Source organism: Anas acuta, chromosome 7 (assembly GCF_963932015.1).
Source record: "Anas acuta chromosome 7, bAnaAcu1.1, whole genome shotgun sequence".
Taxonomy (NCBI): domain Eukaryota; kingdom Metazoa; phylum Chordata; class Aves; order Anseriformes; family Anatidae; genus Anas; species Anas acuta.
Genome location: NC_088985.1, coordinates 4,548,338 through 4,575,154, shown reverse-complemented (window position 1 = coordinate 4,575,154; position 26,817 = coordinate 4,548,338). Strand labels below are relative to the sequence as shown.

Below are 26,817 nucleotides of genomic sequence, written 5' to 3'. Positions count from 1 at the left end.
CCCTGTCTCTGCGTGCCCTGCGCTCTCCTGCGAGCTGGCACTTGCTCCAGCTGGAATTGCAGGAGAGCTCGAGCAGCTGGGAGAGGAGTTATTTCCCGCACGGCATGTATTACAGCGCCGGTCAGGTAATCATTCTGCTGTTGAAAGCACGGGGAGAGTCCTGCCACGTGTTACAGGAATACCTCTGCTGTTAAACAGCTAACGAGCCTCTGGCTTCCATCCTCGCCTTTTGTCTGCTCCCTCTGACTGCCCGCAGGTTTTAGGTGCAGGAGGTGACCAAAAACCATGCCCACCACCACATCCACCACCAGATGTGACCCCTTGAGCCCACACCTGGAAGTTGCCAAGGTTTTCCCACTCGGATGCACCAGGAGCATCTGCTGGAGCCACCAGCACATCCTGCTGCTCCTCCTCCTCCTCTCCCATCCCACCTGCCCTCCTCCAGGAGGTCTGCCCCAAAAAGTGCTGCAAGCAGGGCAGGTACCAGCCCTGAGCCCTACTTACCCAAAGGGACCAGCTCCAGGGCCAGGAGGCACAGCAGAAGGTTGCTGGCAGCAGCGGGACGCCTCATGGTTCCTGCCGAAGGAGAAACTCACCGTTAATTTTGGACACCATGGGTATTGCCTCTCCTACCCATTAGACACATGGACATTTTGCCAAAGCTCAGATTTTCTGCAGGACGCTTCACTGAGGAACCCCAAAGCACATCAGGGAAGCCAAGCAGCTGAACAGTTGCACCTCCACGGCTCGCTCGGTTCCTTCCCATTCCCTCTGCCCACAGCCACAGCTCCAGAGAGGGGTTTGCAGACACCCTAAAGAGCCACCACTGCTTTTTTCCCCATCCCTGCAGCCCCAACCGTGGGCACTAAATCAAACCAGGATTAACTCAGCCAGAGGACCCTACACCTGCTCTCAGCCAGCCCCTGGGCATGCTTTATGCTCACTTCCAAAGCACGTTCACCCATCCCCTGCAGGGGATAAGCCACGGGGATATAAAGCAGCCTCCTCGCCCTGCTGGGGAGCCCCCAGCCCAGCCCCAGTGCTGTGGGAAGGGGCGGATGCTCCTCCAGGAGCCTCGGAGGAATAGCTACGTGTATTTTATTTTTACTGATAGACGTGTCAGAGAAGACAGTTCATAACAACTCTGTCACCGTTTCCGCAGAAAAGGCCTTAAATTCTAATTTCTGCAGCTATTTTACAGCGGGAGAGCCTCCAGGAGGAGAAGGGATGCACGCAGGTAGGAATAACAGCAGGGTGCGTTTTGGGGGCGCCTTTAGGGAATTCAGCACGAGCCTGGGAAGATATCTGGGGTCAGCACTGCTCAACCTTTAGGATCAGTGTGCTGAACTCCCCCAAAAATCTTGAAGGTCCACAACACAGGCATGGCAGGAGAATTCAAGCTGCCACCCCCAACATGTGCCCAAATTACGCATGGCGTGCTCAAAGCATTGAGCCCCTCTGCTCTGTGCAGGGCAGGGATGCCACCGAGGAAAGCACTAACTTTTCCCTAAAGCAGTGCCTCTATAAGCCCAAGTGAGCGGAAACATTATTTCCCAGCTTCACAGACCACGATTAAAAAGCAACAGGGCAGTGGAAAAACAATTTGTGCGATGCAGAAATAAAGGCGGCTGACAGCATCCCTTTCGAGTGTCATGATAAATCTAAATATTGTATATTCCGAGTCAGTCACTTCATTATGTAAGTAATTGCCTGAAATGTCATTTTGATTTTTGTCTGTCTTCATTAACAGTGCAGCTCTTCACTGGCTCTCGGAGACGGTTCACTCGAATATTGCAAATTTAGGAGCGGGATTGAGAAGTCTCGGGGGAGAACTTTAGGATTGTGACTAAGAGCATATTAAATTGCACCTTGTGCCTGGCAGAGGCTCTTTGTAGGGAGCCTTCGGAGCAGCACGCAGCATAATAATGTCCCTGGGCAAGTCGTCTCCAGGAACTTAACCGTGGTCTCCTGGCTGCCAAGGCGCTAACGCCGAACCAGAGACTTCCCAACCGGTCCCCGAGGCACGGGAGGCAGCAGACAGCGCCGTATTAAACGGTGACGGATGCGAGTCGGAGGAGCCTCTACGGCTCTGCAGACAGCTGCTTTAGGAGTTGGGGGCTTGGAGGTTTAGGAAGCAGCTCCAGACCAGCAGAGCTTTTTAATCCCACCCATCCCAGATGCCTCCTTCGCTGGGAAATGCCACCTTTAGGGGTGCGGCGATGCTGCGCAAATGGCACCCGCTACATTTAAGAGTCAAGTTATCATGTATAAATTGCAGGGAGCACGGAGCACGGGACACCACCGTGGTTTTCCTGCATGCTGGCTCATGGACAGACCAAATAATTGATAAAATCACGGAATAATCTTGGTTGGAACAGACCTCGAGGGTCACCAAACCCAACCACCAGCCCAACACCCCCACATCTCACCTCATCTCTCCCTGCCGAGACCCCCACTGGGTGTTGGGAGCTGCTTCTCCTTCGGCTCTGGAGGTGTGCAGCTCCAAGACAGACCCCACAGAAGGCCCCCATGCCAATAACACATCCCTCAGGAGGATCCCACCCGCCTGGCCAGGAGGAGCAGCCACCAACCACCGCGCGCTCTGCTCCGAGCAGAGCTGGCAGCCACGCGCCCAGAGCCCGCCAGCATCTCCCCTCCAAGAAATACGGACGGGAGCAGAGCTGTGCCGGGGCTGTGCATCACTCCCGGGGTGCTCGAGCGTCGCCTTCCAGGCTGTGCACCTGTACCGGTTATTTTTACACACGCTGCTGGGGGGCTTGCGTAGAAAAGCTGTTTGCACGCACACAAAACCCCCGTAATTGCCTCCGTTGGAGCAGCAGCGGCTGCGCCACGCTGCCAGAGATGCTCTCGCATCCGAGCCGCTGGTGCTCCCAAGCAGCCCCCAGCCCCTTTTCCCCCCACCTGGTCCCCTCTCCCCCAGCCATCGCCTCAATATCCGCGCCTCGAATTTATCGCGGCAGCCTCCCCGTTAGCTCCGTGCTGTTCCAGGAGCATAAAGGAGAAATGAGAGTGTAAATCAAAGCGCCTCCCCCATGGCTTTGTCATGCAAGGAAAAAAAGGTACACAGGTTCTCTGCTCCTTCCCCAAAAGCATCTTCTCCGGGGACAGAGAGCAAACAACGGCTCTGCCCCATGGCTGGTCCCAAAAATCAGCATTCAGCGCTGCCCACCAACAGCATCTGCTCCTAGATGGGCTCAAACCCCCCCCCGAGATGCTCCATGAATCCCATCACACACGGGGCACTGAGCTGTGAGGGTCACCACCAAACACGTACGGGAGAATCCCCTCCTAAAACCCACTGCAGAGCCAAGGTGGGGTCTGTGGGGGGCCCCCACCAGCACCAAGCCCCCCACCACACATCCCAGCCTCTCCATCCTGCCATCCCCCCGGCCACAAGCACTGCCAGGAATCCACTTCTTGATTTAATTCCTCGTGACTCCTTAGCTAGGTCTCCACAATAACTAGGATTCAAAAGGTGAGGGCGGGGGGAAAAAAAAAGTTAAATTTTTTTTCCCCCTCCATGTATTGGCATGAGCAATACACAAATCATAATTCCTAAAAATAACAAATTGCAGAACAGGGTAATCAGAAGTAAATTGATATTGATAAATAAGCTTTTCTTCCACGCAGTAGGTGGTTTATTTTAATCTAATGAGTTTTATATTTTCTGAGCTTTCAGATTCCATGATGAAGAGCCGTCTGCGCTAGAATTACGAAGCACTCTGAAATATTGTAATTTTATGGCTCATTTTGTCAGGACTCTTGAAAATGAGATTTGTTCCCAGTGAAAAAACTTGCCCTTTTTTATTCTATTCCCCGCGGCGAGGGGAAAAATTCCCCCGTTAAATAAACACGGGCCGGCACCTCGGCGGGGAGGGTGTGCGCCCAGGGAGCACCGCCGCACCTGGGGACAGGGACTCGGGGTGCTGCCTGCTTTCCTCTCAAAGCCCAGAGAAAAGCTTCCCACATTTACACCAGCTCGATCCTCTCCCGAAACAAGGAAAGGAGTTGAAATGTTGGGAGCTGCCAGAAATTTTTTATTTTTTTTTCCTGATAGGAAACGAGCATTATCTGCAAGACAGCACGGGCTTATCGGATAACCAAAGGCTCCGGTCCAAAAGCAAACATCCCATTTGAGCAGAAACGTCTGGGCAAGAAAACTTTGTCCCACTTGGAAGGGAAAGGAGCTCTCCAAGAGCCATAAAGCAATCCCAGTAACCCCACAGCCCTGTCCAGGCAGCAGGCTTCAGCTGTGGTAACCCTACAGAAAGCCATTTGGAACAGACTTGTGGGGCTGAGCATCAGTTGTACCTGGCAATATCAATATCAGGCAATATCCAATCACCCCAGAGTCTTTGGGAAGGGGACACATCCCCTGCTGCAGCATCCTTCCTCCGTGAAGGCACCATTTGTCTTGGCTCAATGCAAAATGCCTGATTTTTTAATTTATTTTATTTTTATTTTTGTCTAGGGCAGCTCCGAGCCTGCAGCTCCAGTTGCTACGATGCCCGGGGTGACTAGCAACCATTTTCCATCACAAAAGCTCTCCTCCCAGGCAGGAGCAGCCCAAAAGCAGGAGGTAAGGAGCCCAACCAAGCCAGCGGGCTCCCCAACAGGGAGCCGAGGTGGTGGGGATGGAGCCACCAAGGAGCAGATGGTGCTAGCACGGAAAGGGAAGGTGGAAAAAAATCAGCCAAAAACAGAGCTTGGCAGAGGCAGGGCTACTTAGGGAAAAAAAAAATAAAATAAAATGATAAACCCTTAGCCTCGAATGCTGCCATGCCAGACCCCAAAAGCAGGAGGAGCAGGATGAAAATTGAAGGTGTCCAGCACCCCTGGAGCTGCTCTGATTAGGGGCAGCTCAGCACCTGTCTGTCCAAGGCTTCGCAAGACCCCAGCCACAGCTGAGCACCCTTTAAGGTGCCCAGTCCCTGCCCTGCATGCCCTCCTCAGGGCTACAGCTCCCCAGGCACCAGCAGCACCTGATTGCCACCAGGAAACCCATTTCCCTGGTGATTTAGACCCCCAAAGGGCACCTTTCTCCCCCAAAGGGTATTCAGGTGATGCAATGGCTGGAGCGGGGCAAAGCAATTCAGATTCAGGATGGAAAAAGCCTTGCTGAGAGCCACGGGACCACAAAACACTGGAAGCCAGGCAAAAATGCTGTTCCAGCCCCCGGTGATCACCGAGCCCTGGGTAATATCCCAGATATCTGCAGGACTTGGATGAGCCTCGTGGAAAAGCACTGGGACTCCCCAGCTCAGCTGCACAGCCCACGAGCTGAAATAGGATCCTGTAGCAGCGCGAGCGCAAAAGCATGAATCTTAAATATTTGTAGGTTTTGGGCCACAAAGGTCCCAAACTAACCCTTGTCCTCCTGCAGCGTCGTTGAGGATGTTACCAGAGGAAGCAGGGAGAGAAGTTCTAGGACACACACTTTCAACTACTTGTGCTCAGACCCCAAGCAAGCCTTTAGTCCCAAAACAAACCTCCAGAAAAATTTGGAGAGAGCACAGCCCGTGCCCAAACGCTCCCGCAGAGCAGGGCTGCAAGCAGCTGGGATGCTTCCCACCCTAACGAGAGGCCACAGCCCGTCAGCAAGTCAGTCCCACAGCCTCGTTTACAAAGAACCAGTGCTCGAGACCAGCTGGGCCAAATATTTCAGAAACTTGATAAATTCAGCCCTTTTGAGACATCCTCACCACCCCAGCTGCTCCAGGGGAAGTTCTCCCTCATTCTCTGCCTGTCCCTGTCAAGGTGGCAGGGAAGCTGCCAGACCTCAGGCTGGGCACCAGTTGGGAGCAGCAGAAGCCATTCCTGGTGCTACCACCCCCTTATTTTTGGGTACAGCCCCTGGGGGACATGCAGCCTCCCTGAGCTTCGCCTAAGTGCCCTTCCTAGGTCCAGGCTGGCTCTGCAGCTCCTGCTTCTTGCGAGCATTGTTTCTCTCACTTATCACCAAAAAAAAAAAAAAAAAAAAGTGAGAACATCAATTTTTACAGTTGCCCATAAAGGGAATGTTTTACAACTCGCTCCTAAAGCACCACACCGTGCTTTGATGACACGCTCTCGACTCCGTGCCGCAAAGCGCGCGGCGTGCCCTCTGAAACCAGAGCTGGGGAGGGAGGGGGTGGCAAAGCAGAAAAAATCCAATTGCAGAGGGATTTCCTCCCCAAAGGAAGGGGGAGAGGCAACATTCAAACTCCCTCCCTCATCGCCCGTCTGGATTTTGACAAAAGCAGCTTTCCCATGGGGCTGGCACACGGAATAAAGCGCGCTCCAGCCCCTGCACCGACCTGTGCACGATGCGCTGGGGACATCGTGGGCGCCCCCACACCTGGAGGGCTTTTGGGGCCTCACAGCATAGCAAAACACAAGCAAACGACACCAAAAAGGCACCAGCACGGAAAACTTCCCATTCCAGGATAACACCCCACCAAAAAAATAATAAAATAAATAAAAGAGGCAGCTCAGGGAGGTGGCAGTGGTTGGCACGAGGGGGCTGGCAGCACCATTGTGGTTTTATTTTTGGCAGGTCTTTACTACCAGCACCACAGATTTTTGTATTTGCCCAATTAAGCACCAATAACAAAGCCCCATACCTGTATTTTTAGTTGTCACTGGGCACAGACTCTTATTTACCTCCCTGGAGCATCCCCAACCTTCGGCACTGGATCGGAACAAGAGGGTCGGTGCTGGGCTGATCAAACCGAGGAAAAGCTGTCCCTGCCTCACAACCTGAGCTCTCCTACTGAAGCCCCGAGTCCTCTGATTAAAAGGGAGGCTAATGTAATTTAGTGGCTGTTTTTAACGGGGAGCAGACCACGCTCTTGAAGTTTGAGGATTTTCTTTAAATAAAAGCCGCAGCCGGCTCGAAGCTGGAGATGCCTGGGCAGCACCGAGCTGGATGCGCACGGGGGTCAGCTTTTGAGGTGGCCAGGGAAGGATTTATTTAAATAAAAGAGGACTGCCCGGCTTTGTCAGAGATTAATGAAAAGATGAGCAAGCAAAGGAGTAGGGGAAAAAAAAAAATCTTAAATACAGCATTTTCTCAAGAAATAACAAGAAACCGCTTGGGGCGAGTTCGGCGCTTTGAAAAGCTGTTTTCCCGGTTAATATGGATTTTGGAGGGGATTAAAGAAATCTCTTTCCTTCCAATTGAGCCCTGCTTGGCCACTGCCAGCCCCGAGCACCCCTCGGAGGCGGCTGCAGCCCGGCTTTAACTCCAGCCTCCCGCCCGCTCCCGCACTCGCCGCCTTTTGCACAAGTTCAGCCCGGGAAAGTTGACGGCGTTTCCCTCCTCCTTTAATCCAGGCTCGAAATCACAAAGCGGGGAGGGGGATAAAGGGCTGGGGAGGGGGTTGCTTTGTGGTCTGGGGTCAGACCAGCAGCCACAAGCCCCCCCCCCCTTATTTTTTTTTTTTGCCCAAAGGGAGGAGAACTGAATGCTCTGGCTCCTGCCATGGAGAGCACGGCGCTGAATCCTCCCTAGCTCCTCTCTCCCATCCACCCCCCCCAAAAATAAAATAAAATATATATTTATAGCAATAACGGTGAGGATGCTCACCCCAAACAAGTTGTTCCCTCGGCAAAGCAAAGACGCTGGGGAGAGATAAGGGGGCTCAAAACCGGGGGGAAAAAAATAAGGGGGGGGGGACAGGACATCCCCGCGCATCCCTCCCGTGCAAACCCACGCGGTGCCCGGCGGGGGGGACATTACCTGTGGCGGGGCGCTGCCCTTGGGGACATCACCTGTGGCGGGGGCCGGTCCCAGAGCCAGCCCTGAGCCCCCCCCCGGCCGCCAGCCGCGCCGCCGAGCGAGCCCAGGCAGCGGCAGCAGGAGGAGGAGGAAGAGGAGGAGGAGGAGGAAGGGGTGGGCAGGAGCCCGAGCGGCGCAGCGGAGGCTGGCGCAGCGCCCCTCGCCCAGGTAAGGGGGGGGTTCAGGCCCCCCCACCCCCAGCAGCCTGCCCCAAAACCCCTGCTCGGCACCCGCAGGGGCTGGGGACCGCGCTCAGCTCCCCGGGGGCGCACGGTCCGGCTGGAGAGGGACCCCTGCACGCCCCCCCCCGCCTCTTGCAAAGAAACTTCAGGCCGGGGAGCGTCAAGTTTTGCCCCAGCCCCTTCTCCCAAGCCCTGCGGGTGCCGTTTCCCCGTGCTGGCAGGCCGGGGGGGCAGGGTGTAAATGATAGATGAGCAGGAAGGCGATACGGGCAGCTCCGCGCCCTGGGCGCACAGCGGGTGCTGCTCCTCTCCCTTGGGCGCCTCGGTTTCTAACGCAGCGGTGGCATCGCGCTGCTGCCCACACACATCTCCAAACCTTTCTTCCTGAGGTCCCCGCTGACCCCACGAGTGACCATGGAGCACCCGTGGCCTCGCAAGCAGCTGGGTAGGGACAGGAGGAAGGACGCGAGCCCAGCGGGATGAGGGTTGCAGCAGTCCCCTCCCCACGGAGGGGTTGGTTGTCACCCCGCTGTGCTCACAGTCAGCACAGCTCCTGCTCGCCCAGGGCCCTGCATCCAGAGGGACATCAGCTTTCGGCAGGATATTTGTCCCTAAAAGCCGGGGGAAGAGCAGGTGGCTTCCCCACACCTCATCTCCATCCCCAGCCTGATCCCCACAGGACATCAAGGGGCAGATCCCTGTCCCCAGCCCGAGCCCTCCCTACAAAGGCCCTAAAGACAGCAGCCAGATTCACCACTTTTGCCCCATTTCTCATTCTTTTTGGAAACAACAGAGCCCCATAAACCCCACCTGGAACAAGGCAGCCCCCCAGATGGCCAGGGCTTTGGGTCCTGCCCTGCAGGCATACACAAACCCACAGCCACCCCTGTCTCAGGGGACCTCACCCCAATACCCCACCCCAAGCAGCTCCTAATTAAAACCCCAAATGAGCTGTTTCCATCCCCAAAACCCCTCGTGGAGCCACACACGCTCACCTGCACATCCCTCCTCCTGGAGCTGCAGTGGGCAAAGCCCTCGGCAGGAGCAGGAGGGGATAATTAAACCCTTGCCTCTCCTGCACAGCTTCTGCTAATTATGCAATTACCTCGGCTCCTCCGCCGATTGATTTGGGTCGGGCAGGGGGCTGCTCCCATGCCCCCACAGCCATGGGGAGCCCTTGGGATTTGGGAGCCCCCCCCAAAGTGCACGTAGCACGCAGCAGAGCCAGCCCTGCACCAGGCAGGATGCGATACCCATGGGGAGTAACGAGAAGTCCCCGAGGTGCAGCTCACCGAGAAATAACGTCCTCACATCGTGCCTAGGTTTGCTCTCAGGTTAATGATCCTATTTAAATTAGGCAAATTTCTGCATTGCTTAATTCTCACCCCATTCCTAAATGCCACAGCCCTCAGCCTGCTACCCCGCTCGCACCCAAACCAGTTTTGTTTTGCTTTTTGCCGGACTTCAGCAAATTCACAGCGTTAATTTGTGCAGCACTCGCACTGTGTGTGTGGTTTTTGTGTGTGTGACCACCTGTGCAATGCTGCTGAGCACAGGGGCTGACAGAGAGGCATTTTTCTGGTGGGAAATTAATTTCCAGGTCCATTTCCCATGGACTTTGAAGGCCGGTGTTAGGATCGTGGTTTTTTTTAGGGGGTTGTGAGTGAAAGGCTGACGAGGACTCTGAGCAAAGCGGTGGGGTGGCTGGTGTTTCCTCTCTCTGAAAAGAGCCGAAAGAGCAGCTGATTTCTTTATTTTCCTTTAAAAGTGGAGAATCAGCGCATTTCAAATCCCAAGTTTATAGGGTGATAGCTTATACCAGGGGGGAAGGAAACGTGTTTGGAGACGGAGGGCTGGGCTCCAGCCCGCTGACTGTGCCCCTCTCCATCGGCTGGCACCTCCAGCCTTGGGAAGAGCCAGGCTTGGGGGGCAAAAAGCGAGGGGATCCATTCCCCTGGGCGATTATCGCGACAGGAGGCAGAGCCGAGCCCCTTGTCCCTGCGGGGCACCAGGAGCATCCTTCCCTCTCCCAGCCGGTTTTTGCTCCCGTTTCCATCCAGCTCGGCGCAGGCAGAGGGGAAGCTGCCATCTACAGGCACAGCACCCGCACAGCGCCCTCCTGCTTGCTCCGGGCTGGCACACCTGCAGATGGAGAAGGCAAGCCAGGGAAATGAGAAAGAGGAGAAAAAGGAGTAAGTGACACCCGGTGAAGGCTTCTTGATGTGCCTACAGGACAGCAAGAGGTGGATCTGGCGATTTAAGCAAAGGCGCATGGAAATACAGCGTGGGTTTGGCACGGAGGTGCTGGCACTTGGGTACTGCTGCTCAACCCTGGAAACACAATCCCAGAATCACAGAAACCCCAGGTTGGAAAGGACCTGCAAGATCATCCCGTCCAACCCAATGACAAAAAGCGATGCCAGCAGCTCTCCGAGGCGGTGCGTTTAAAGCAGGAGCCGCGTCCTGGGGATAAAGATCCAACCCTGCGTTGCCCCAGGGAAGGGAAAAGGCACGGCCAGCGATGCTGGGCACACACAAGGCTCGTGGAGCCTCCTGCGTGGAGCCTGCTCCCATTTCCAACCTCTTCTTCCTCGTATTGAGAGCATTCATCAAAGCGGGTGGCACATCGCGTGCGGCTGAGCGCCGGGAGCGGCGCAGGGGAGAATTAGGGGAGAAACTTTCCGGGCGAGGTTTGTTCTCCCCGTGCAGCCCGGCAGAGCACAAGCCGGTCTAATCACAAGCTACAGTCCTTCGCCATCTGCTTGGAGCCTAATTACAAATGCAGGAAAATAATGTGCCTTACAATTGCACCAGTAAATGCTGTAAATGATTTAAATGCATGCATATGTTCCCTGCAGAATTCAGCATGCATCTGCGGCTCCTTCTCCTCGCATTAGGCTCACAAATCAAGGGAAAAAATACCCAGATCTGACGAACAGAACGTCCCTAGGACGGTGATTTTTATCCCTCTTTCTTCCCCCCTGCTGGAATGGCAAACGGGGCTTTTTTGTAACAATTCATTCGACAGCGTTTTCCTCGCTTCCATTTAAAAAAACTGTTGAGCGCTGCCGTGTAAATATAGTACAAATTACCCCATAAAGCACGCAGAAGGAGCACAGCAGCCGGGCACGCCTGCAGCTGGCTGGCACCGCTTCAAAGCGGAGCAGTTCGGGGCGCACAGCTCACCCACGGAGTCCTGGACCCCCAAATTTCCACACACCCCCCTCCCCAGCTCAGCTTCCATCCGCCTTGCTCCTGGCACTGCAGCTGCCTCCGGTTTGGCCCCAGCATCCCAGGAAAACGCTGAAAGGATGGCTCCTGCCCCAAAATGCACGCGGCCTCTTCTGGCCCTTGCCAAGGCGATGCTGGGGGGCAGCGAGGTGGGTTCAAAGATGCTCCCAGCTGCCAAATGCTGGCAGCGCCGTGCCAAAAGCCCCCCCCGTGCCTCGAAGGCTGGTGTTACAGATGGAGAGCTGGCAGGGAGCAGCAGCACGACCCCGCAGGGCGCACGCAGGGTTTTGGAGATGAGCAAGGCGCTCACAACCCCTCTGAGAGGCTCTGGAGGCAGGGAGGAGCTGGCATCGCCCCGAGGACAGGCAGGGCACAGAAGAGGTTGGGCATCAGCTGGGTTATTTCTTCTGGGCAGAAGCTGCAACAGATGCAGCTCCTCTGCTCGCTGCCCTTTCATCCACCCCCTCTCTCCCTACCAGCTTCCAGGGTTCGTTTCCTGCCTTCAAGGCAAGAGCAAAAGACCTGAGAGCATCACCCGCACATCTCCCCCCAAAAACTGCTCCAGGCAGACACCAGCACTTACACAGTATCAAGAATTAACTTTATTAGTGACAATCAAGTCCTGTCTGGAGAGGTATTTGGTCACTTCCCTCTGTAACATCATGGAGAGGATGAGCGGAGCAGCCCGTAATTAGCAGGACCTCCTGAATGGCACCGGGCAGTTCAGGAACCTGCCCAGCACGAGACCTCTCCCCTTAAAAGCCCACTGAGGCCACCTGAAGCTGAAGACTTGAATATTTGAGATGCCACCTGCAGGTGCTCAGCCCTGGGTATTTCCATCTCGGAAACAATTTCACACCTGCAGGCGAGAAGCATCTTGCACCCAGGGCAAGTCAGTGTCCCACCAGGGAAATATTAAAGCCATCGCCAGTGCTTGCGCACTGCAGAGCCTCTGTGTGCAAAGTCGTGGGCCGTACAGCTCAGCCTCTGTACCACGTGCCCCGTAAGTTTTCCACCCGTGTCAGGATTTTATGATTTAAAAATAATATATTATTTTATTATTATGAGGTGCCCCAGCACCTCACCCCCGCAGGCATTTGGGGTCCTCCTGCTGGAATGAGCCCATTCACGGCTGCACCCGGCGGCACGGGGAGCCCAACAGCCACGGGCTGCTCTCGGATGGAACAACGCAGGCAAGCAGAAGTGCAAGTGAGGAAGTTGCCCTCGCCCACGCCAGGAATTCCCTTTCCTCGAGGAAATCCCCCCAAAACGATGCCCGCATTTTAAGGAGGGAGAGGTCTCTTTGGCCACTCGGGTGTCCCCCTGAGCTCGGGGCTGTTTGGTCCCTTGGCTTTGGTCCCCAGCTCGTCCTCGGGGGCGGCTCTAGATGAGGTGCACGACGAGCGCGGAGCACGCGGAGCCCAGGGCCAGCCCCAGCACCAGGTACAACGTCATCACCACCCCCGCTGCCTCAGCCAGCTCCTTCGGCACGATTTTGGGGCCGTAGACGATGGCCAGCGTGCCCAGGTAGCCGTTGCTGAGCCCCAGCAGCGCCGTGAAGGCCACCGGGTAGGCGTCGCGGGCAAAAAGCACCGTCCGGATGCGAGCCCGGGGCTGGTAGTTGCTGAGGATGAAGAGGGGGAGGAAGATGGTCCTGAGGAGGACCAGGGCGGGCAGCAGCTTGCTGTTGGGGCCGGGCACCTGGATCCAGGCGGTGATCTGCCGCCCGCACCAGTCGGCGAAGTTGTAGAGGAGGAAGCTGGTGAGGGGCACGAAGTACTTGGTGCTCCACGGGCTCCCCGAGGCCTTCTGGACGGACTCGATGTTGGAGGAGAGGGACGGGAAGATGATGATGGAGATGAAGAAGACGTAGAAGAGGCAGAAGCCCAGGGTGGCCGTCTTACGCAGGATGGGGCGCAGCGGGGGGATGCTGGGCAGCGGCGCGGTGCCTCCTGGTCCTGCCGCGTCCCCCACGGGGCCACCAGGCAGCACGGAGGCTGGGGACGGGCTCTCCTGGTGGCTTCCCAAGTAATACCTAAAAATAAAAAGAGGAGGGAGTTGGTGAGCCTCGTGCAAAGTCATACAGGTGCTGGAAATCCAGGAGGGGCGCACGGCAGCATCCTCTTCTCCCACCCCAGGGATGGGAAAAATGACAGAAAACAAAAGCAGTTTGGGGTTTTGGTCGGACGGTGATGTCCCGTGGGTGCTGCTGGTGAGCCCAGCCCGTACCTGGAGTACTGCAGGCGGGGCAGCAGGAGGTAGACCATGATGCAGACGACGATGAAGATGTCGGCGGTGAGGAAGTAAGCCAGGGCGCTGTCGGTCACGTCGGCCGCCGCCGCCAGGTCGACAAGGGACGCGATAGCGCTGAGCGTGCCGCCCATGGCCTGACCTGCAAGATAGATGTTTGTAGGGCACAAAGCAAGCCCCAAAGCCAAAATCCGGCTCCCCAAAATCTGGCAAGGCACCGGAGCACCGGGCAGGCGCTGCCATGGTTCCCCTGCTCCTTAAAACACTCCTGTCTCAGCCGCAGGAAATGGAGATGGAGACTTTCTTCCATTTTTTCCCTTTCATTTTGGTTTCTCAGCCATCCTACTGCACATTCATACCACCTCCTTCCCCCTTTTTCCCCTGCTGGGAACAAATTACAGCTCAGCTCGAGCCCTGGCTGCCCCGGTGGTCATCCCCCCCAGGGGCAGACATGGTGAGGGTCTGTCCCTGCCGAGCCCCCAGCACTGAGCTTTTAGGGTATTTACAGAAACGAGAGTGCCGGCTCATGTGACCCCTTGTGCTTCTCGTTCAGCAACTTCCCTTTAGCCCAGCCTGCAAGTTTTGTGTGATTTTTTTTAAAAAGGAAAGTCAAGTTTCTAAAATAAACACCGCGTGACGCAGGGATGGGAGGAAAAAAAAACCACTACGCCCAACCCAAGGGGACCCAGGAGCACTATCCTACCAGGCTGCCCGTGCAGGAGGAGTCCTCCGGTGCCTGGGGACATCAACCCCTGGGGACACAAACCTGAGATCAGTGCCTGCGAGTTCCTCATGGGGAAGCGGCTGCTCAGGCCCAGGATGCTGCTGGAGAAGACGGTGGAGGCGCCGCTGACCACGGCCACGCAGGCGAGGGTGAGGCCGAAGAAGAGGGGGGTCCAGGTGGACGTGTCCACCTTCACCAGCACCGTGATCACCAGGAAGACGGAGAGCATGACGAAGAGCGAGGCCAGGATGCGGACGCTGGCGGGCACCCTGGGGACGGCGAGGAGGAAGGGCATCATCCTTCACCCCAAACCCACCCCAAACCTGCACCTCACTGCCGCCTCCCCATTTTATAACCCTAACGTGACGCAGAGAGCATCTCCTCTGCTCTGAGAAGGAGCAAAATGCATTTAAAGTAAAGAAAATGAAGGATAAAGGGAGGTAATGAATCGTTTGAGAAATTACTCATTGCACGGGCTCCCTTTTGGGGCAGAAAGGAGGCGGAGGAGAGGGGGAAGGTGCCCACCCCACACCTACTTGTTGACCAGCAGGAAGTTTCCGACCAGGCACAGCACCGAGGGCACGGTGGAAGCGATGGAGATGTAACTCTCAAAATAGTCCTGCCAGGAAAAAGGGGGGAAATACACAGTCAGAGAGCACATTCTCGAGCAGAGGGATGTGATTTCCCCTCCCGGTCTCTCTCTCTGAAAGAGGCTGAGGCTCAGTGCGCATTCACCCCGTGGGCTCATCCATCATTTGGGAAACCAAATGCAGGGAGGACAACCTACATCTGAGACCCCAAATAAAATATTCCCAGGGTCCCCAGCAGCCACGTCCGGGGGGCATCCGGCACCTTTCCTCTCCCCGCCACAGGTTTTCCTGCAGCTTTGCGCTGCAGTCTCTTAATCAGTTTGCAAGCACGTTAATTTGTTCTTCCCCATCAAGGGCTTTACTGAAAGCGACGAGAAATGTAATAATTGCTCCTGGAGGGGCTGCATATGCGGAGACATAAACACCTGCAGCTCCTGCATCAGCTCGGGGAAAAGCAGCAGGATCCGAGCTCCACAGCCACGCACCGAATTAGGGGAGAACAGACAAAGCGACCTGCTAAAACTAAGCCTTATTTACCAACCTACCCCCCAAAAAAATAAAAAAAAATACGGATATTTAGAACACTTTGAAGTTAATTTTCTTTTTGAGGCCTGTGGGGGAGGAACAAAGCTTCAGGAAGCCGTCCACCAAGCAGAAGTACATCCATTTTTAAACCACTCGGTGTTTAAAGCACTCAGTGTACCCGTTTTTAAAGCACTCAGCGTTGCCCCAGATCCCAATTTGGGAGCTCAGAAGCCAGCAGGATTACGTTGGACCACTGAGGAGCAGCGAGCACCAGAGCATCGCCGTGCCCAGCGGACGTGTCGGGCTGCAATCACAAACCACCTGCAAGCTTTCAGTCCTTGCCACAGCCAGATTTCTTCCCAGGGCAGAAACGGGGGCTGATGGCTTTATTTTCGAGGAGACTCAACCAGCACAGAAGACCCAGGTTGCTCTGAACTGAAGGAATTAAAAATCCTCACGCCCAGCAGCATCCCGTGCGCGTTCGCACATGGACACATCACCAAGGAAGAAAAACTTGACCTTACACCAACTAAGGCACCAGGGGACAAAAGCCCCACATGGAAAGAGGAGAAATAATCTTTTTCAACATAAAAATGGCTGATCTGATCAGGGGTACCTTCAAAACAAGAGGTTTTAGGATGGAGATGTGGGTGTGGGAGGAAAATAAGTTCTTTTGGGTGGGCCGCCTTCCAGCCCACTGCTGCCCCGAGCGTAAAGCAGGGCTCTCGTGGTGCTGGGAAAGCTTTTAAGGAAAAACATAATATAAAACCTAAAGAATATTTAAAAAAACTATCACAGTTTGTTTGTGGGTGTTAAAATCAGCCCAGCTCGGGATGCTGGTCAGAAAGCACGGAGGAAATGTGGGCGTTACATCCAGCTCTGCCCTGGTTAATAAAAAATGTGCCCAAACCACCTGGACGAGCCGGGCAGCAGGAGGGCCGGCCATGGGCTCATCACACCGATGCTTTTTCCAGCCACAAAGGAATGGCATCGCTCGGTGCGGGGAGCATGAGAAGGTGAAGGAAGGTGAAGAAAGGCCACACAGGGGTGATTTTGGGTGGTTGAGTCTCAGGGACGCTTCTCTGGCCAGCAGCTGGATCTCAAGATGCCAAAACTCTGAAAATAAAACTGAGTTCGGGTGCTTGCAGCAAAAGGGACGGATTTTCTGGTCTCCAAAGGGAACAAGCAGCGAGGACGAGGGGAAGCAGAGGAAGGTTTTTGGGGGGAGAAAAAGTGCTTTGTGACCCCCCTGCTGCCCCTAAAAACCTAGGGGCAGCTGCTCCTTTGGGCACGCCGACTCACCCGCAGGTCCGAGGGCGCCCGTCCCGCTTGCTCGGAGCAGTTTTGCAGCTTGTATGCCCAGTAGTGCTTGGCGGTGATGAAAAAATTCCAGGGCAGCAGGGAACCGATGCCCAGCAGGAAAAAAATCACGTAAACCCCATTGGGGTGCTCGCCCGGCTTTCGCCCGCCGGGTCTGTGCACCGAAGGCTCCTCCAGCAGGGGCTCATCGTCCGGGGGAAAGGCGCTGGCTGCCGGCTGCATGGTGCTGCAAGACAACCCCAAACAGGCTGTTATGGTGTAAGGATGATGAGTTGTCGGGACGAGGCAACTTGAGGAGCTGTATGGGGTCAGAGCGGGGCGTGGGACCCCAAAAAAAACAGGAGAGGGGCGATGGGGAGAGGAGGGTGCAGCAGCGTTGCAGGGCAGGTGATCATTAACCAGCCCCGTGGCCTTGAATTCACTTTCCCCCTTGCAAAACAAGAACTCTCTGCCCCTACAAGGGCAAAACCCCATAAATAACAACCTGGGAGCCCCCAGCCCTTTGCACCAAGACCCCCAAAGCAAGCTTTGCAAGCGACCTGAAAGCACCCAGGAGGGCTCGCCACCCTCCCCAGCATCTCCCCAGGGCTCCTCCAGACCCGGTCCCCCAGCGGGGGGCTTTGGGGACAGGTTTGGGAAGGAAAGGGCCAGCCCCAAACCCCGCTGAGCACCACCCGCTTTGCACCACCCTCCCCGGGGTGGAGGCAGGGAGGCCGGGCTGAGGCCAAAATGCCGGAAAAGGGGGATTTCGCAGAAAAAAAGCCACCAAAAAAAAAAAACATAAAATTCGAGCTGTGGATGGGGTGGGAAGAACCCAGCGCCCCTACATCCCACCCCCCCGGCAGCCCTACAGCCCCCCCACCCCACTCACCCGAGCCGAGCCGAGCCGGGCCGAAGCTCCGCCCACTTGGAGGCGTGTCCCCGCCCCAATTAGCGCCGCCCTAATTAACCCCAGCCCCCGGTTAGCCCCGCCCCCTTCATTTTTCCTCCTCCCCTCCCCTTTTCCCCTTTTTTTCCCCTATATCCCTCCCTTTTCCCTTTCCTCCCCACTTTTTCCCACACTTTAAAAAAAAAAAATCACTTTTTTTCTCTCCTTTTTCCCCCATTCCTCATAAAACCCTCACTTTTTTTTTCTCCCCCACCCCCTTTTTTTTTCAATTCTGCAGCCCCTGAGGCCACAAGGGATGGGGAGCATCTTCGGGATGAACGCGGTCACAAAGTCCTCATTTTGCAGCATCCTATAAACGTGATTTCACTGCAAACCCCCATTTCCCCCATTTTACGCATCCCCCAGCACCAGCCACCTCCACGAACCCTAAAGGGCGGCAGAACCCTAACCAAATCCCCCAAGACTCCGTGTTTTGTTTTTTGAAGCACCCAAGCAGAAGCCCACCACCAACCCACGTCCCCCACCAGCTGTGCAAAAGGGTTTGGAGGGGCACGGGGAGGGGGTCTCCAGGGGTTTCTCCTTTGGGATTTTCATCCACGTTGACGTGCCAGGCTGGAATGCAGGAGGAGAAAACAGATGGGCTAATTTATTTATTTTTTTTATTAGACTAGGAAATATAATTTATTGCATAAAAATTAATTTGTTACAATAGGAATGCTAAACTTTATTTACAGTTCTTTACAGAATAAACAGATGTGGGTGGAGAGGACGCCCGGCCCCTGGGCACATAAATACAGGGACAGGTCGCAGAGCAAGGGGCGGCTGCTGCCGGCACGACACGGCCCCAAAAGGATGGGGGAGACGAACACAGGTGGATGGGGTGGGCAGGACGGACGGACAGGCACCGCGAGGTCCGCGGAGCAGAATGAGAGCGAGAGAGATTCAGAAAAGGGCAGCTCGCCTCCTGCTGAAGCCCTGGGTAACGCCAGCAGCCACGGCGCGAGAGCAATTCTTCATTTTTTCCCCCAAATTCGCTTATCCCCCTCGGCCCAGGGGTGGGGTGCCGCTAATGGGATGCTTAAATGCAACCTAACGGAGAGAGAAAGCCCTTCCTAGGTGGCAAGGGGAGTCACCTACAAGTCTTCCCACCTTCAGTTTCCAACCTGGTGGAAAATCCAGTCTGGAGAGTAAAGCAGGGAGACAGTGGAGGAGCTGGAGGGAGGGAGCCGGGACCTGTCGGATGCCCCAAGCCCCTCGCTGGTTGTTTTTATGAAGTGCTGTGTGGGTTGGGCTCACAGCTGCCAAGAAATGCATCTGAGCGTTTGACCCACCTGTGGTTTTTGCATGTCTGAAGGTCTGCGTGTTCACTGCAGACTTCAAAAAAGGCTGAGCAACACACACACCCCAAAAAAAGCCCCTCGGCAGAGCCTGCACGCTTCCCCCCCCTGAGAAATTCGGGCTCCTGGCTACGATTTCACCCAGCACACAAGCTGATGACACCAGGATGCGCTGGGTTAGCACACCAAGCCTCTCATCTTGCCAAAAACAACCCCATGAAGACGCTTGCAATACTGAAAGCTTCTCCCTGTGATGATGCTCTTGGTTTGCATCCTGGGCTTCGCATCGCAAAGCCTTGCAGCCCGAGGCAGGAGCTGCCCTCCAGGCTCTGCTCTTAATACTTCCATCGACGGAGGATCCACAGCCTTGCTGTGTGGTCTGGTCTAACCCCGAGCTTCTCATCCCCTTCCTATTTCTTTATTTTTCAACAGAGAAATTTCTAAGATACCACAATCACCGAGTAAATACTTCTATCTGCAGGTAGTCTCAATGTTTAGCCTTCATCCAGACACCGTATCTCTGCGATGAACCTCGTTACCCGTTGATCACTTTCCATCCATCGCACTTCTCCCTCCACTGTTATAACAAGTCCATTACAATAAAAAAAAAGAGAAAATAAAGGAGGTGCAATGGGACAGAAACCCAATGACCGCTTTCGATGCTGCCTCTCCTAAAGCTAAGAGGCGTAGCCTGGCTTCCAGACCCTTCCTCACCAGCAAGGTAGAACTCAGCACAGGACCAAAAGCAACCCGAACAAAGCACGCTAACAGCTCCACTGGTGTTTCTTCCAACCCCAAACGAGAAACCAGCTCTTCAAAATGCTGGGCAGCATGGGGCACAGCCGTCCTATCAAGGGACTACGTGCGAACACGGAGCAGCCCTGCTACGAGACCCAGCAGGATAAACCCTTGGGGCTTCGTCCTCGGAGCCCATGCAGGAGCAGGACAGCCCCGCCAACCTCACCCAAAGCAGCCCCCAGCCCCAAAACTCCCTCCCCACATCCCAGCCAAAATACTGACTCAAAACCAGGGACTCCGCAGCGCTGTGGTCTGCCGGGGCCTGCATCCCAACCCGCCTCCTCCTGACCGTGCCACCTCAGGGCATGAACTGCAAACATCTGGGGGTTTTGTTACCAATAAAATAAAATAAAATAAAAAACCACAAAACCCACCACTTTGGCCTGTGTGTCAGTGCAGGGCTGAAGTCTTTGGTTTGTATTTATGTATAATAAAGGCGCAGTCGCCCTAAAAAGCTCCCCCAAAACTACGGTGGGGAAGAATTCATTAAAAAACCCAATGAATTCGGCATCCCCTGATGCCACCAGCAATGAAGGAGACAGAGCCCAGCGATGGAGGAGGAGGAGGAGGAGGACCAGGAGAGCATCCAGCACGGTGCTGAGAACAGGGGCACCACCTCGGGTTGCTCCTGAAGGAAAACCAGCAAGAAAAACCAGGCAGCATCCCTCCAGCCACGTTTGTGGGGGATATTGCTGCCAGCAAGGGGGACTTGCAATGAAAATCTCAGGGAGGGTCTCAGCTTGCCCTGAAGCACGGGGGCATAGAGGCACTTAACCCGACGGACTTCCCGGGGGTCCCAGGACATGTAAACAAGTTTTGCTCCACTCGACCACATGCTTTCCCTACAGAAGAGCGCTCATTTAAATCTCTCTCTCTGCCACTCTGACCACAACAGTGCTCTTCCTCTCTCACACACACAGAAAAAAAAGATTTATAAATCTTTTTTTTTTTTTTTTCTGTATTTTTTTTTTAAAAGGAGTCATCCAAAGATCTGGATAATAAATTATTTGCGTTTCCTAAGAAACTGTTTTTTTTTTTTTTTCTTTTCCTTTTTTTCTTCCTTTCCTACTTGCCTTACGAAGCTGCCTGAAGCCTTTGACAGAAGTAAGCCGCTTGCCTAGACTGGACTCGCCTCTTCGACGCAGAAATGCCATCAAAGGAGGAGGAGAACCGGAGGGGAGGGGAACCCACACGCACAAGGAGAAGGAAAGCCCCCGCCGCCCCGACCCGAGAAGCCCCGATTCCCCCAGCACCACCCAAAAACGGCCGGGAGGAGGAGGAGGAACGCTGCGTAACACTTGAATTGCTTGTAAACGGTGAGGATCGGTCTCTAAGGCTGGCAGTGACGTGGGGAAGGATCAACGGGCACCCTCGGGCCCTTCCTCGCTCAGCCACCACGCGGGGAGCGTCAGCAGCAGTCGCCCTCCGTGGCCATGACCACCAGCATCTCGCTCTTGCCCATCTCTTCTAAGGCACTGGCCAGGGTGTTGAGATCGCCGTCGTCTTGGTGCTGGGCTTCCCACAAGTCCAGGAGCACCCCGGTGGGGCTGGCTTTGGTGGCGAAGTAGTTCAGGTACCTGTGGGGGAGAGGCAGAGGGGTAGGCCCGGGTTGACCTGCTGTCCGTCGGGGGCAAACTACCAAGGGCCAGCTCAATACAAGGAGATCCCCCCACCACAGGTGTAACTCCGCCTAGGTGTACCCCAACTTATAGGTGGGCATCTGTAGGTGGACATAACGTGGCTGGACACAACCCAGCCCCGACAGAGCACGGGGACACCCACCGGTCCATGGAGAGCTTCTGGGCGAGAAGTCTCCAGTCGTTGCCCCTGGCGTTGGGGGCGTCCAGGCTGCTGCAGATTTTCTGCCGGATGGACAGGGGGATTTTGAAGGCGTAGGGTCCCAGCTGGGTGGTGGGGGCACTGCTGTGGTGCGAGTGGAGGGTGTCGAAGGAGCCGGCGTGCTGCGAGGGGAAGGGCAACGTGAGACGTTTTGGTGGCGAGCTGGGAGAAGCCACCCATCTTTGCCCACATGTCCCCTTGCCATTGCCTGCCCGCTCACCTCTCCCAGCGTGACGTGGAGCTGGAAGATCTGCCCTTCCCCTTCCACCTGCCGCACGCAGATCTTGCAGGTGAGCTCGGTGGAGGCCTGGCTGTACCTCTCCAGCGTGAAGGTGCAGTGCAGGGCTCGCTGGCTGCCGCTCCAGATGTGGTAGAAGGGGATTTCCTGCAAGCCACCAACAAACGGGATCAACCAGGGGGAAATCCCATCTCTGGCCACCCCGTGGGGATAAGGTGGGACAGGGGGACCCCACAGACAGCATCCCACTGGGAAACGAGAACTGGTGCCCCTCTGTGGCACCTCACCTGGTACTTGGCCAGCAGCTTGCTCCTCCACAGCGAATGGGGGATGTCGTGGATGGAGAGGCGCAGGTTGTGGTAGCTGTCCTTGAAGGGCAGTGGCTTGGGCTCCTCCAGCAGGTAACCACCCAGTGTCCGCTCCAGCTCCAGCACCTCCTGTGGGCAGCAGGACACCAAGAGCTCATCAGCTCACCCCGCTCACTGAACTGACCTTCCTTTGGGATTTTGTAACTTGTAACCAACACAGAAAGGCCAGGCGCTTCCAAGAACCCCCTCCCCAGGTGCCACCCTACCTGTTTTTACCACAATCCTACTGTCCCACCAGCAACTCTTAGGAGAGAAACAAAATCCAGGCAGCAGTGTGCTGCCTACACCTCCACCTAGAGGCACTACAGCAATCCTGACGCGGCAGGACAAGGCACAGGGAATTAAATGGCCACGGTGCTCTGTGCAGCCAAAGCATCAAAACCTGAGCCCTTCACGTTGTGCTCAGCGCTGTCTGTGCCGTGAAACCTCCCCAGGAGGGGAGAGAAGCACCTCCAAGCATCCAGAAGGACGTGGAGAGCAGTAAACATGCTTATTATTTAAGCGCGGTCACTTTTCAGGGAGTTGCATCAGGCTGGCTCCTCCTTGGAGCAGCACCCTGCCGCCCTGGGAGGTGGTGGCACCCAGGGTGGCCTTCCCAAAACATCACCCTCCTGAAGCTACCAGGCCTTGGCTGCATGAGGAAAACAAAGCACATTGGGGAACAAACCCCCCAGATGTCACCCAAAGGCTGACACGAATCAGTGCTGGGTGAATGACAACCAACTGTCGTCTGCGGTACCTTCAGGGCGTCCGGCGTGTCCTCCAAGCAGTAGACCTTGAGGTTGTACTCCAGGGAGGTGCAGACGGTGGGGGCGAAGATGGCCAGCTGGAGCCTCTTGATGGCTGACCTGGAGTAGGACTCCCCCACGAAGACGTAGGTGCCCAGCTGGTCGAGCAGAACGTGGCAGCACTTGGCTTCCAGCTGGCAGTAGCAGGGGGTGTTGAGGGTCTCCTCATCCAGGGTCACGACTTCCTATAAGGAACAGACGGGAAACCAAGATTTGGGGTCAACCCTTTGCTGGGGGGGGTGCTAGAGGATGTATCCCACAGAGCTCGTGGCCCTGGCTGACTGAAGCAGCAGGGCTCGCTCGTTACCTCCCAGTTTCCCTGGTGGGACTGTGTTTTCAGCTGGAAAATCCAGTCAGAGGAGGCGACGTCGGCGCAGTGGGGAATGGTCAGGACGACGGGGCGGCACAGCAGCAGGCTGGTGGGGCCGCAGGTCACCGCCGGGCTCAGCACCGTCTGCGTGCCTTCGGAGGGCAAGCTGGGGAGAGGGGGCACCCGTTGGAGCGAGGAGCCCCACGGTGGGCCACAGAAAGTGGAAGGGAGGGCACAGTGCGACTTACAGGGCGCTCTCCGCCTTGTTGATGACCAGGTACATCTCGTAGAACTTCCCCTGGGGGATGGCCCCGTGGGGCACCAGCAGGCTCACCCCTAGCACAGCACACACAGGTGTTAGATAGTCCCAAAATGATGGAGAAGCCATCCCCAGACCCCAAAAGGTGAACCCAAGGTGAGCTAGAGCGCCCCAGAGCATCCCAGGGGGAACATCTCCAGATGTTCCTCAGCTGCACCACTCGCCCCAGCCAAAAACACCCTCCTCCCCAACTCAGGGCTTACCCGTGCCAGGGATGGTGAGCCTTCCCCCTAGGTAGCCAAAAGTCCCGCTGGCGCTGCTGCCGTGCTCCCGGGGCAGGCTGAGGAGGTGCTGGGAGCCCAGGGCTTTGCTCCGCACGTTCCCAAAATGCCCGTCCCTACTGCTGTCCCCTGGGAAGGTGCCGGTGGCGGGGCCCCCCCCCAGCAAATCCGTCCCATCGTGGAGGCCTGGCGACGAGGAGGTGGTGGAGGAGTTGTAGACCTTGATCTTGAGGTTGGGCAAGGGGTCGAGGAGCGGGGAGTTGGTCATGGGGATCTTGTCGGAGGAGTCCTGCAGGGCGTACATGGGGCCGCGGTACACCCCGGCGCTGGCCGTCAGGTCAGGCTGCATGGAGGGGTGCAGCAGCTGCGGGTTGTCTGCGGGAGGAGGGAGGCATCAGTGGAAAATCGGGGGTGTAAAAGTGGGAGACACCTGCAGGAATCACCCCCAGGTGTCCCTGGAAAATTGGGGCTGGAGGCTCACCAGGAGGCTGTCCCCTCCGTGGGGCATGTCCCTTACCATGCCGAGATGTCTTGAAGTTGACAGGGTGGAAGCCCCCCGTCAGGGCAGCTGATGAGTCCGTGATGTCCGTGTCGAAATCCCGGCACCGCCGCCGGTACACCACCACCCCCACGGCCATCAGGATCACGATGAAGACGAAAATGGCCACCACCAGCCCGGCGTACAGGGCCACGTCGCCCGTGGCCTCCAGCACTGGGAGGGAGGAACGAAAGGGAGTGAAATGTTAGGTTTATGCAGCCTGAACTCATAAAATCAACTGTAATATCCTAATATAGACAACCCCGAGCTCACAAAGCTCATATATACGTGCCCAAGCTACACATCCACCTGGAAAGAGCAAGAGTTGACGCCAACAAGAAGTCAGATGCCACCACCCGTGAGACGCAGACACAAGGTGCTGTGTGTGGCCACCAAGTAAGAGCCCTCTGGCAGCCAGATCTGAAGGCACAGAGCCCATCTTTCGCTCCTTCCTCCCTTCCTGCTGCCTGTACCGCTTTGTTTCTATGGTTTCATGCTCAAACGAAGCCCTGCCCTCATGATCACAACCACGTCAGGTCTATTTTGTTTCTGGGAGGTTTTTATCCAAAGGGAGAACTCGCACCACCCTACAGCATGAGCTACTCCAAGCCCCCCTGTTTCTGCCAAGCAAGCAGAGGGCTCTCCTCATCCTTACATCGCCCCATCTGGATGCCAAAACCCAAAACCCTGGAGCTGGGAGCATCAGGAAGGGTGCCCTTGGCTAGGGTGACAATGCCTGGAGCAGCTTTGGTGGAGCGATGCTGGACACCTCGTGCTGTACCCAAGAACTGCATGCAGCCAGCAGCAACAGGGGGGACAGGAGCAGGGGTGTGAAAGCAAGGCGTAAAGCGTGGCACGTGATTTCAGGCACACAAAAATTTTGGGGGTAGGTTTTTAGTCACTTCCCCTTCCCACCCTGTCCTTCCCCGGAGCCCTGCCGTGGGGGAAACGGAACGAAACGGACGCGATGCAGCGCGAGGAAATAAAATGGCCATGAAATGAGCACTTACGGTGGCTTTTGGGTTCGCTTAGAACTCTTTTATCTGTTAGGAGAAACAAAGTTAGAAAAAAAAAGTGATGACGGTGTGATGGCGGGGTGAAATGACGCAAAACGCAGGCGCAGCCGGGCGGTGCGTGGGGGCACGGGGAGCTCTGCGGGTGGCTCTGCTGCCACTGCGCCTTCACCAACCTCGCTGTCTTGGGACACATGCCCCAAGCCCCTGCTCTAATGTGGATGCTGGAGCAGGAGGCTTTTGGGGATAAAGAAAGGGGAAATTGGTGTCATGCGGCAGCAGGTGGCAGCATCAGCCTTCGGTGCGCCCGCTTGGAGTGCAGCGTGCGCTGGTAGTGGTGTTTTTTTCCCTAAAAACCTAGAAGCTAGCTGCTGCTTCAGAGCTCCTACTGAGCACTGACATTTTCGCAGCAGGGTTGAGAAAACCTGCAGGATTGCCCGCGCTGACAACAACCAGCACGGTTTCAGCAGACCCTGAACCTAGCACGGTTTCAGAAGGCCTGGTGGGACAGTGAGGTTCCACACCGGGCACCAGAAATCCCCCAAACCATTCTTTGCACCGGCTGAGAAATAGCTTTAAACTAATAAATTTTTAAAAACGTGAGTGAATTTTTAAAAAATGCTAAGAAAACCTTTCTGGGGCCCTGCACAACCACCACCAAGCCTTGCTTCAGGAAGGCGCTGAGCACCTCCGTGGGCATGGAAAGCTGAGACACCCCTCAACCCCACCACCCTGGAGACCTTCAACCCAAGACTTTCCATTTTTTTTGGCCCTTTTTACGCACTGATCCTCCCCCTCTGAGCCCATCACCATTTTCTGAAGGCCAACAGCCTTGCTGCAACCAAAACTGACGTCTCCTTCCCGCGCACCGGGGGGACCACAGAAGCAAGATGAACAGGGCCACCATCCTCTCAGGGCCACCATCCCCTCGGGGCCACTGTCCCCTGTCCCCTCATCCTCCCCACACACTCACTGTGCAGGCAGAGCCCGTCGGTGCAGTTTTTGGAGTCGAGCAGCACGCCGCTGCAGTCCTTGCCGCCGTTGCGGGGGGCCGGGGCAGCGCACTCGCGGCTGCGCCAGTGGGTGCACTCGGTGCTGCAGGCCGACCACTTGCTCCACTCCGTCCACGCGCCATCCACTGCGGGCCACCAAACACAGACACCGGGCTGGGGACGCTTCGGTACGGCCCCCCCAGGATGGGGAACGAGCGTCTCCAGCAGAGGAAAGGTGCCCACTCCTGAGCCCCTCTCCTTGGGGAGCGGGAGCACGGCAGGACCATGGAAGCCGGGGGTAGGACCTCGGGTTTCTGAAGTGCCCCTTACCTGGGCAGAGGGTGGTGCAGGTTATTTTCTGGAAGGGCTGCCCGTCGCAGAAGGAGCCGCCGTTGAGCGGTGCGGGGTTGGTGCACGTCCGCGTGCGCTTCTGCCAGCCCCGGCCGCAGCGGTTGTTGCACGGCGACCACTCGGACCAGGTGGACCAGCCCCCGTTCACTGCAGGAGGAGAGGGACACGTCAACACCCAAAACCACAGCGACCACGCCGACAGAGCCCAGCAGGG

The 26,817-nt window shown here is 56.1% G+C and overlaps 3 protein-coding genes and 1 long non-coding RNA gene across 8 annotated transcripts in view; 1 reads left to right on the top strand and 3 right to left on the bottom strand.

The window, feature by feature from the left end:
* Positions 1 to 8,979, bottom strand: part of CDH23 (cadherin related 23) — a 125,324-nt gene extending 116,345 nt beyond the window's left edge. For 2 of the 3 annotated variants that reach the window (XM_068689173.1, XM_068689165.1), the window contains exons 1-2: positions 7,742 to 7,881; positions 505 to 576 (exon numbers count right to left, since the gene is read on the bottom strand). In XM_068689173.1, the coding sequence (XP_068545274.1) occupies positions 505 to 571 (67 nt within the window). In that variant the 5' untranslated portion in view covers positions 572 to 576; positions 7,742 to 7,881. Of the gene's footprint in view, positions 1 to 504; positions 577 to 7,741; positions 7,882 to 8,957 lie in introns of those variants that run through there. The other variant, XM_068689166.1, reaches the window with a different exon arrangement.
* Positions 8,980 to 9,103: 124 nt separating this feature from the next.
* On the top strand, positions 9,104 to 12,241 carry LOC137859464 (uncharacterized). The gene is made up of 2 exons (XR_011098304.1): positions 9,104 to 9,284; positions 10,023 to 12,241. It is a non-coding gene; the product is annotated as an uncharacterized lncRNA (long non-coding RNA).
* Positions 11,773 to 17,532, bottom strand: SLC29A3 (solute carrier family 29 member 3). The gene is made up of 6 exons (XM_068688532.1): positions 17,474 to 17,532; positions 16,585 to 16,828; positions 14,704 to 14,786; positions 14,210 to 14,436; positions 13,423 to 13,585; positions 11,773 to 13,228 (listed from the first exon to the last, which is right to left on the bottom strand). Exons 2-6 carry the CDS (start codon positions 16,822 to 16,824, stop codon positions 12,577 to 12,579), a joined length of 1,365 nt encoding a protein of 454 aa, XP_068544633.1. The 5' UTR covers positions 16,825 to 16,828; positions 17,474 to 17,532; the 3' UTR covers positions 11,773 to 12,576.
* A 608-nt stretch (positions 17,533 to 18,140) lies between these two features.
* UNC5B (unc-5 netrin receptor B) overlaps positions 18,141 to 26,817 on the bottom strand; it is a 35,389-nt gene continuing 26,712 nt past the window's right edge. For 2 of the 3 annotated variants that reach the window (XM_068688130.1, XM_068688128.1), the window contains exons 6-17: positions 26,583 to 26,750; positions 26,234 to 26,398; positions 25,258 to 25,290; positions 24,227 to 24,421; positions 23,692 to 24,084; positions 23,418 to 23,505; positions 23,167 to 23,335; positions 22,811 to 23,044; positions 21,991 to 22,140; positions 21,686 to 21,850; positions 21,409 to 21,587; positions 18,141 to 21,203 (exon numbers count right to left, since the gene is read on the bottom strand). In XM_068688130.1, coding sequence (XP_068544231.1) covers positions 21,035 to 21,203; positions 21,409 to 21,587; positions 21,686 to 21,850; positions 21,991 to 22,140; positions 22,811 to 23,044; positions 23,167 to 23,335; positions 23,418 to 23,505; positions 23,692 to 24,084; positions 24,227 to 24,421; positions 25,258 to 25,290; positions 26,234 to 26,398; positions 26,583 to 26,750 — 2,108 coding nt within the window. In that variant the 3' untranslated portion in view covers positions 18,141 to 21,034. The remainder of the gene's footprint in view (positions 21,204 to 21,408; positions 21,588 to 21,685; positions 21,851 to 21,990; positions 22,141 to 22,810; positions 23,045 to 23,166; positions 23,336 to 23,417; positions 23,506 to 23,691; positions 24,085 to 24,226; positions 24,422 to 25,257; positions 25,291 to 26,233; positions 26,399 to 26,582; positions 26,751 to 26,817) is intronic. The other variant, XM_068688129.1, reaches the window with a different exon arrangement.

Coding starts and splice junctions, on each gene's coding strand:
- SLC29A3 (XM_068688532.1), bottom strand. CDS start 16,824: ATGCAGCCGGCAGCCAGCGCCTTTCCCCCGGACGATGAGCCCCTGCTG. Junction 14,437..14,703: donor AACTTCCTGCTGGTCAACAA/GTAGGTGTGGGG, acceptor CGCCGTCCCCAG/GGTGCCCGCCAGCGTCCGCA. Junction 13,229..13,422: donor CCCCGCCTGCAGTACTCCAG/GTACGGGCTGGG, acceptor TTTTATTTTTAG/GTATTACTTGGGAAGCCACC.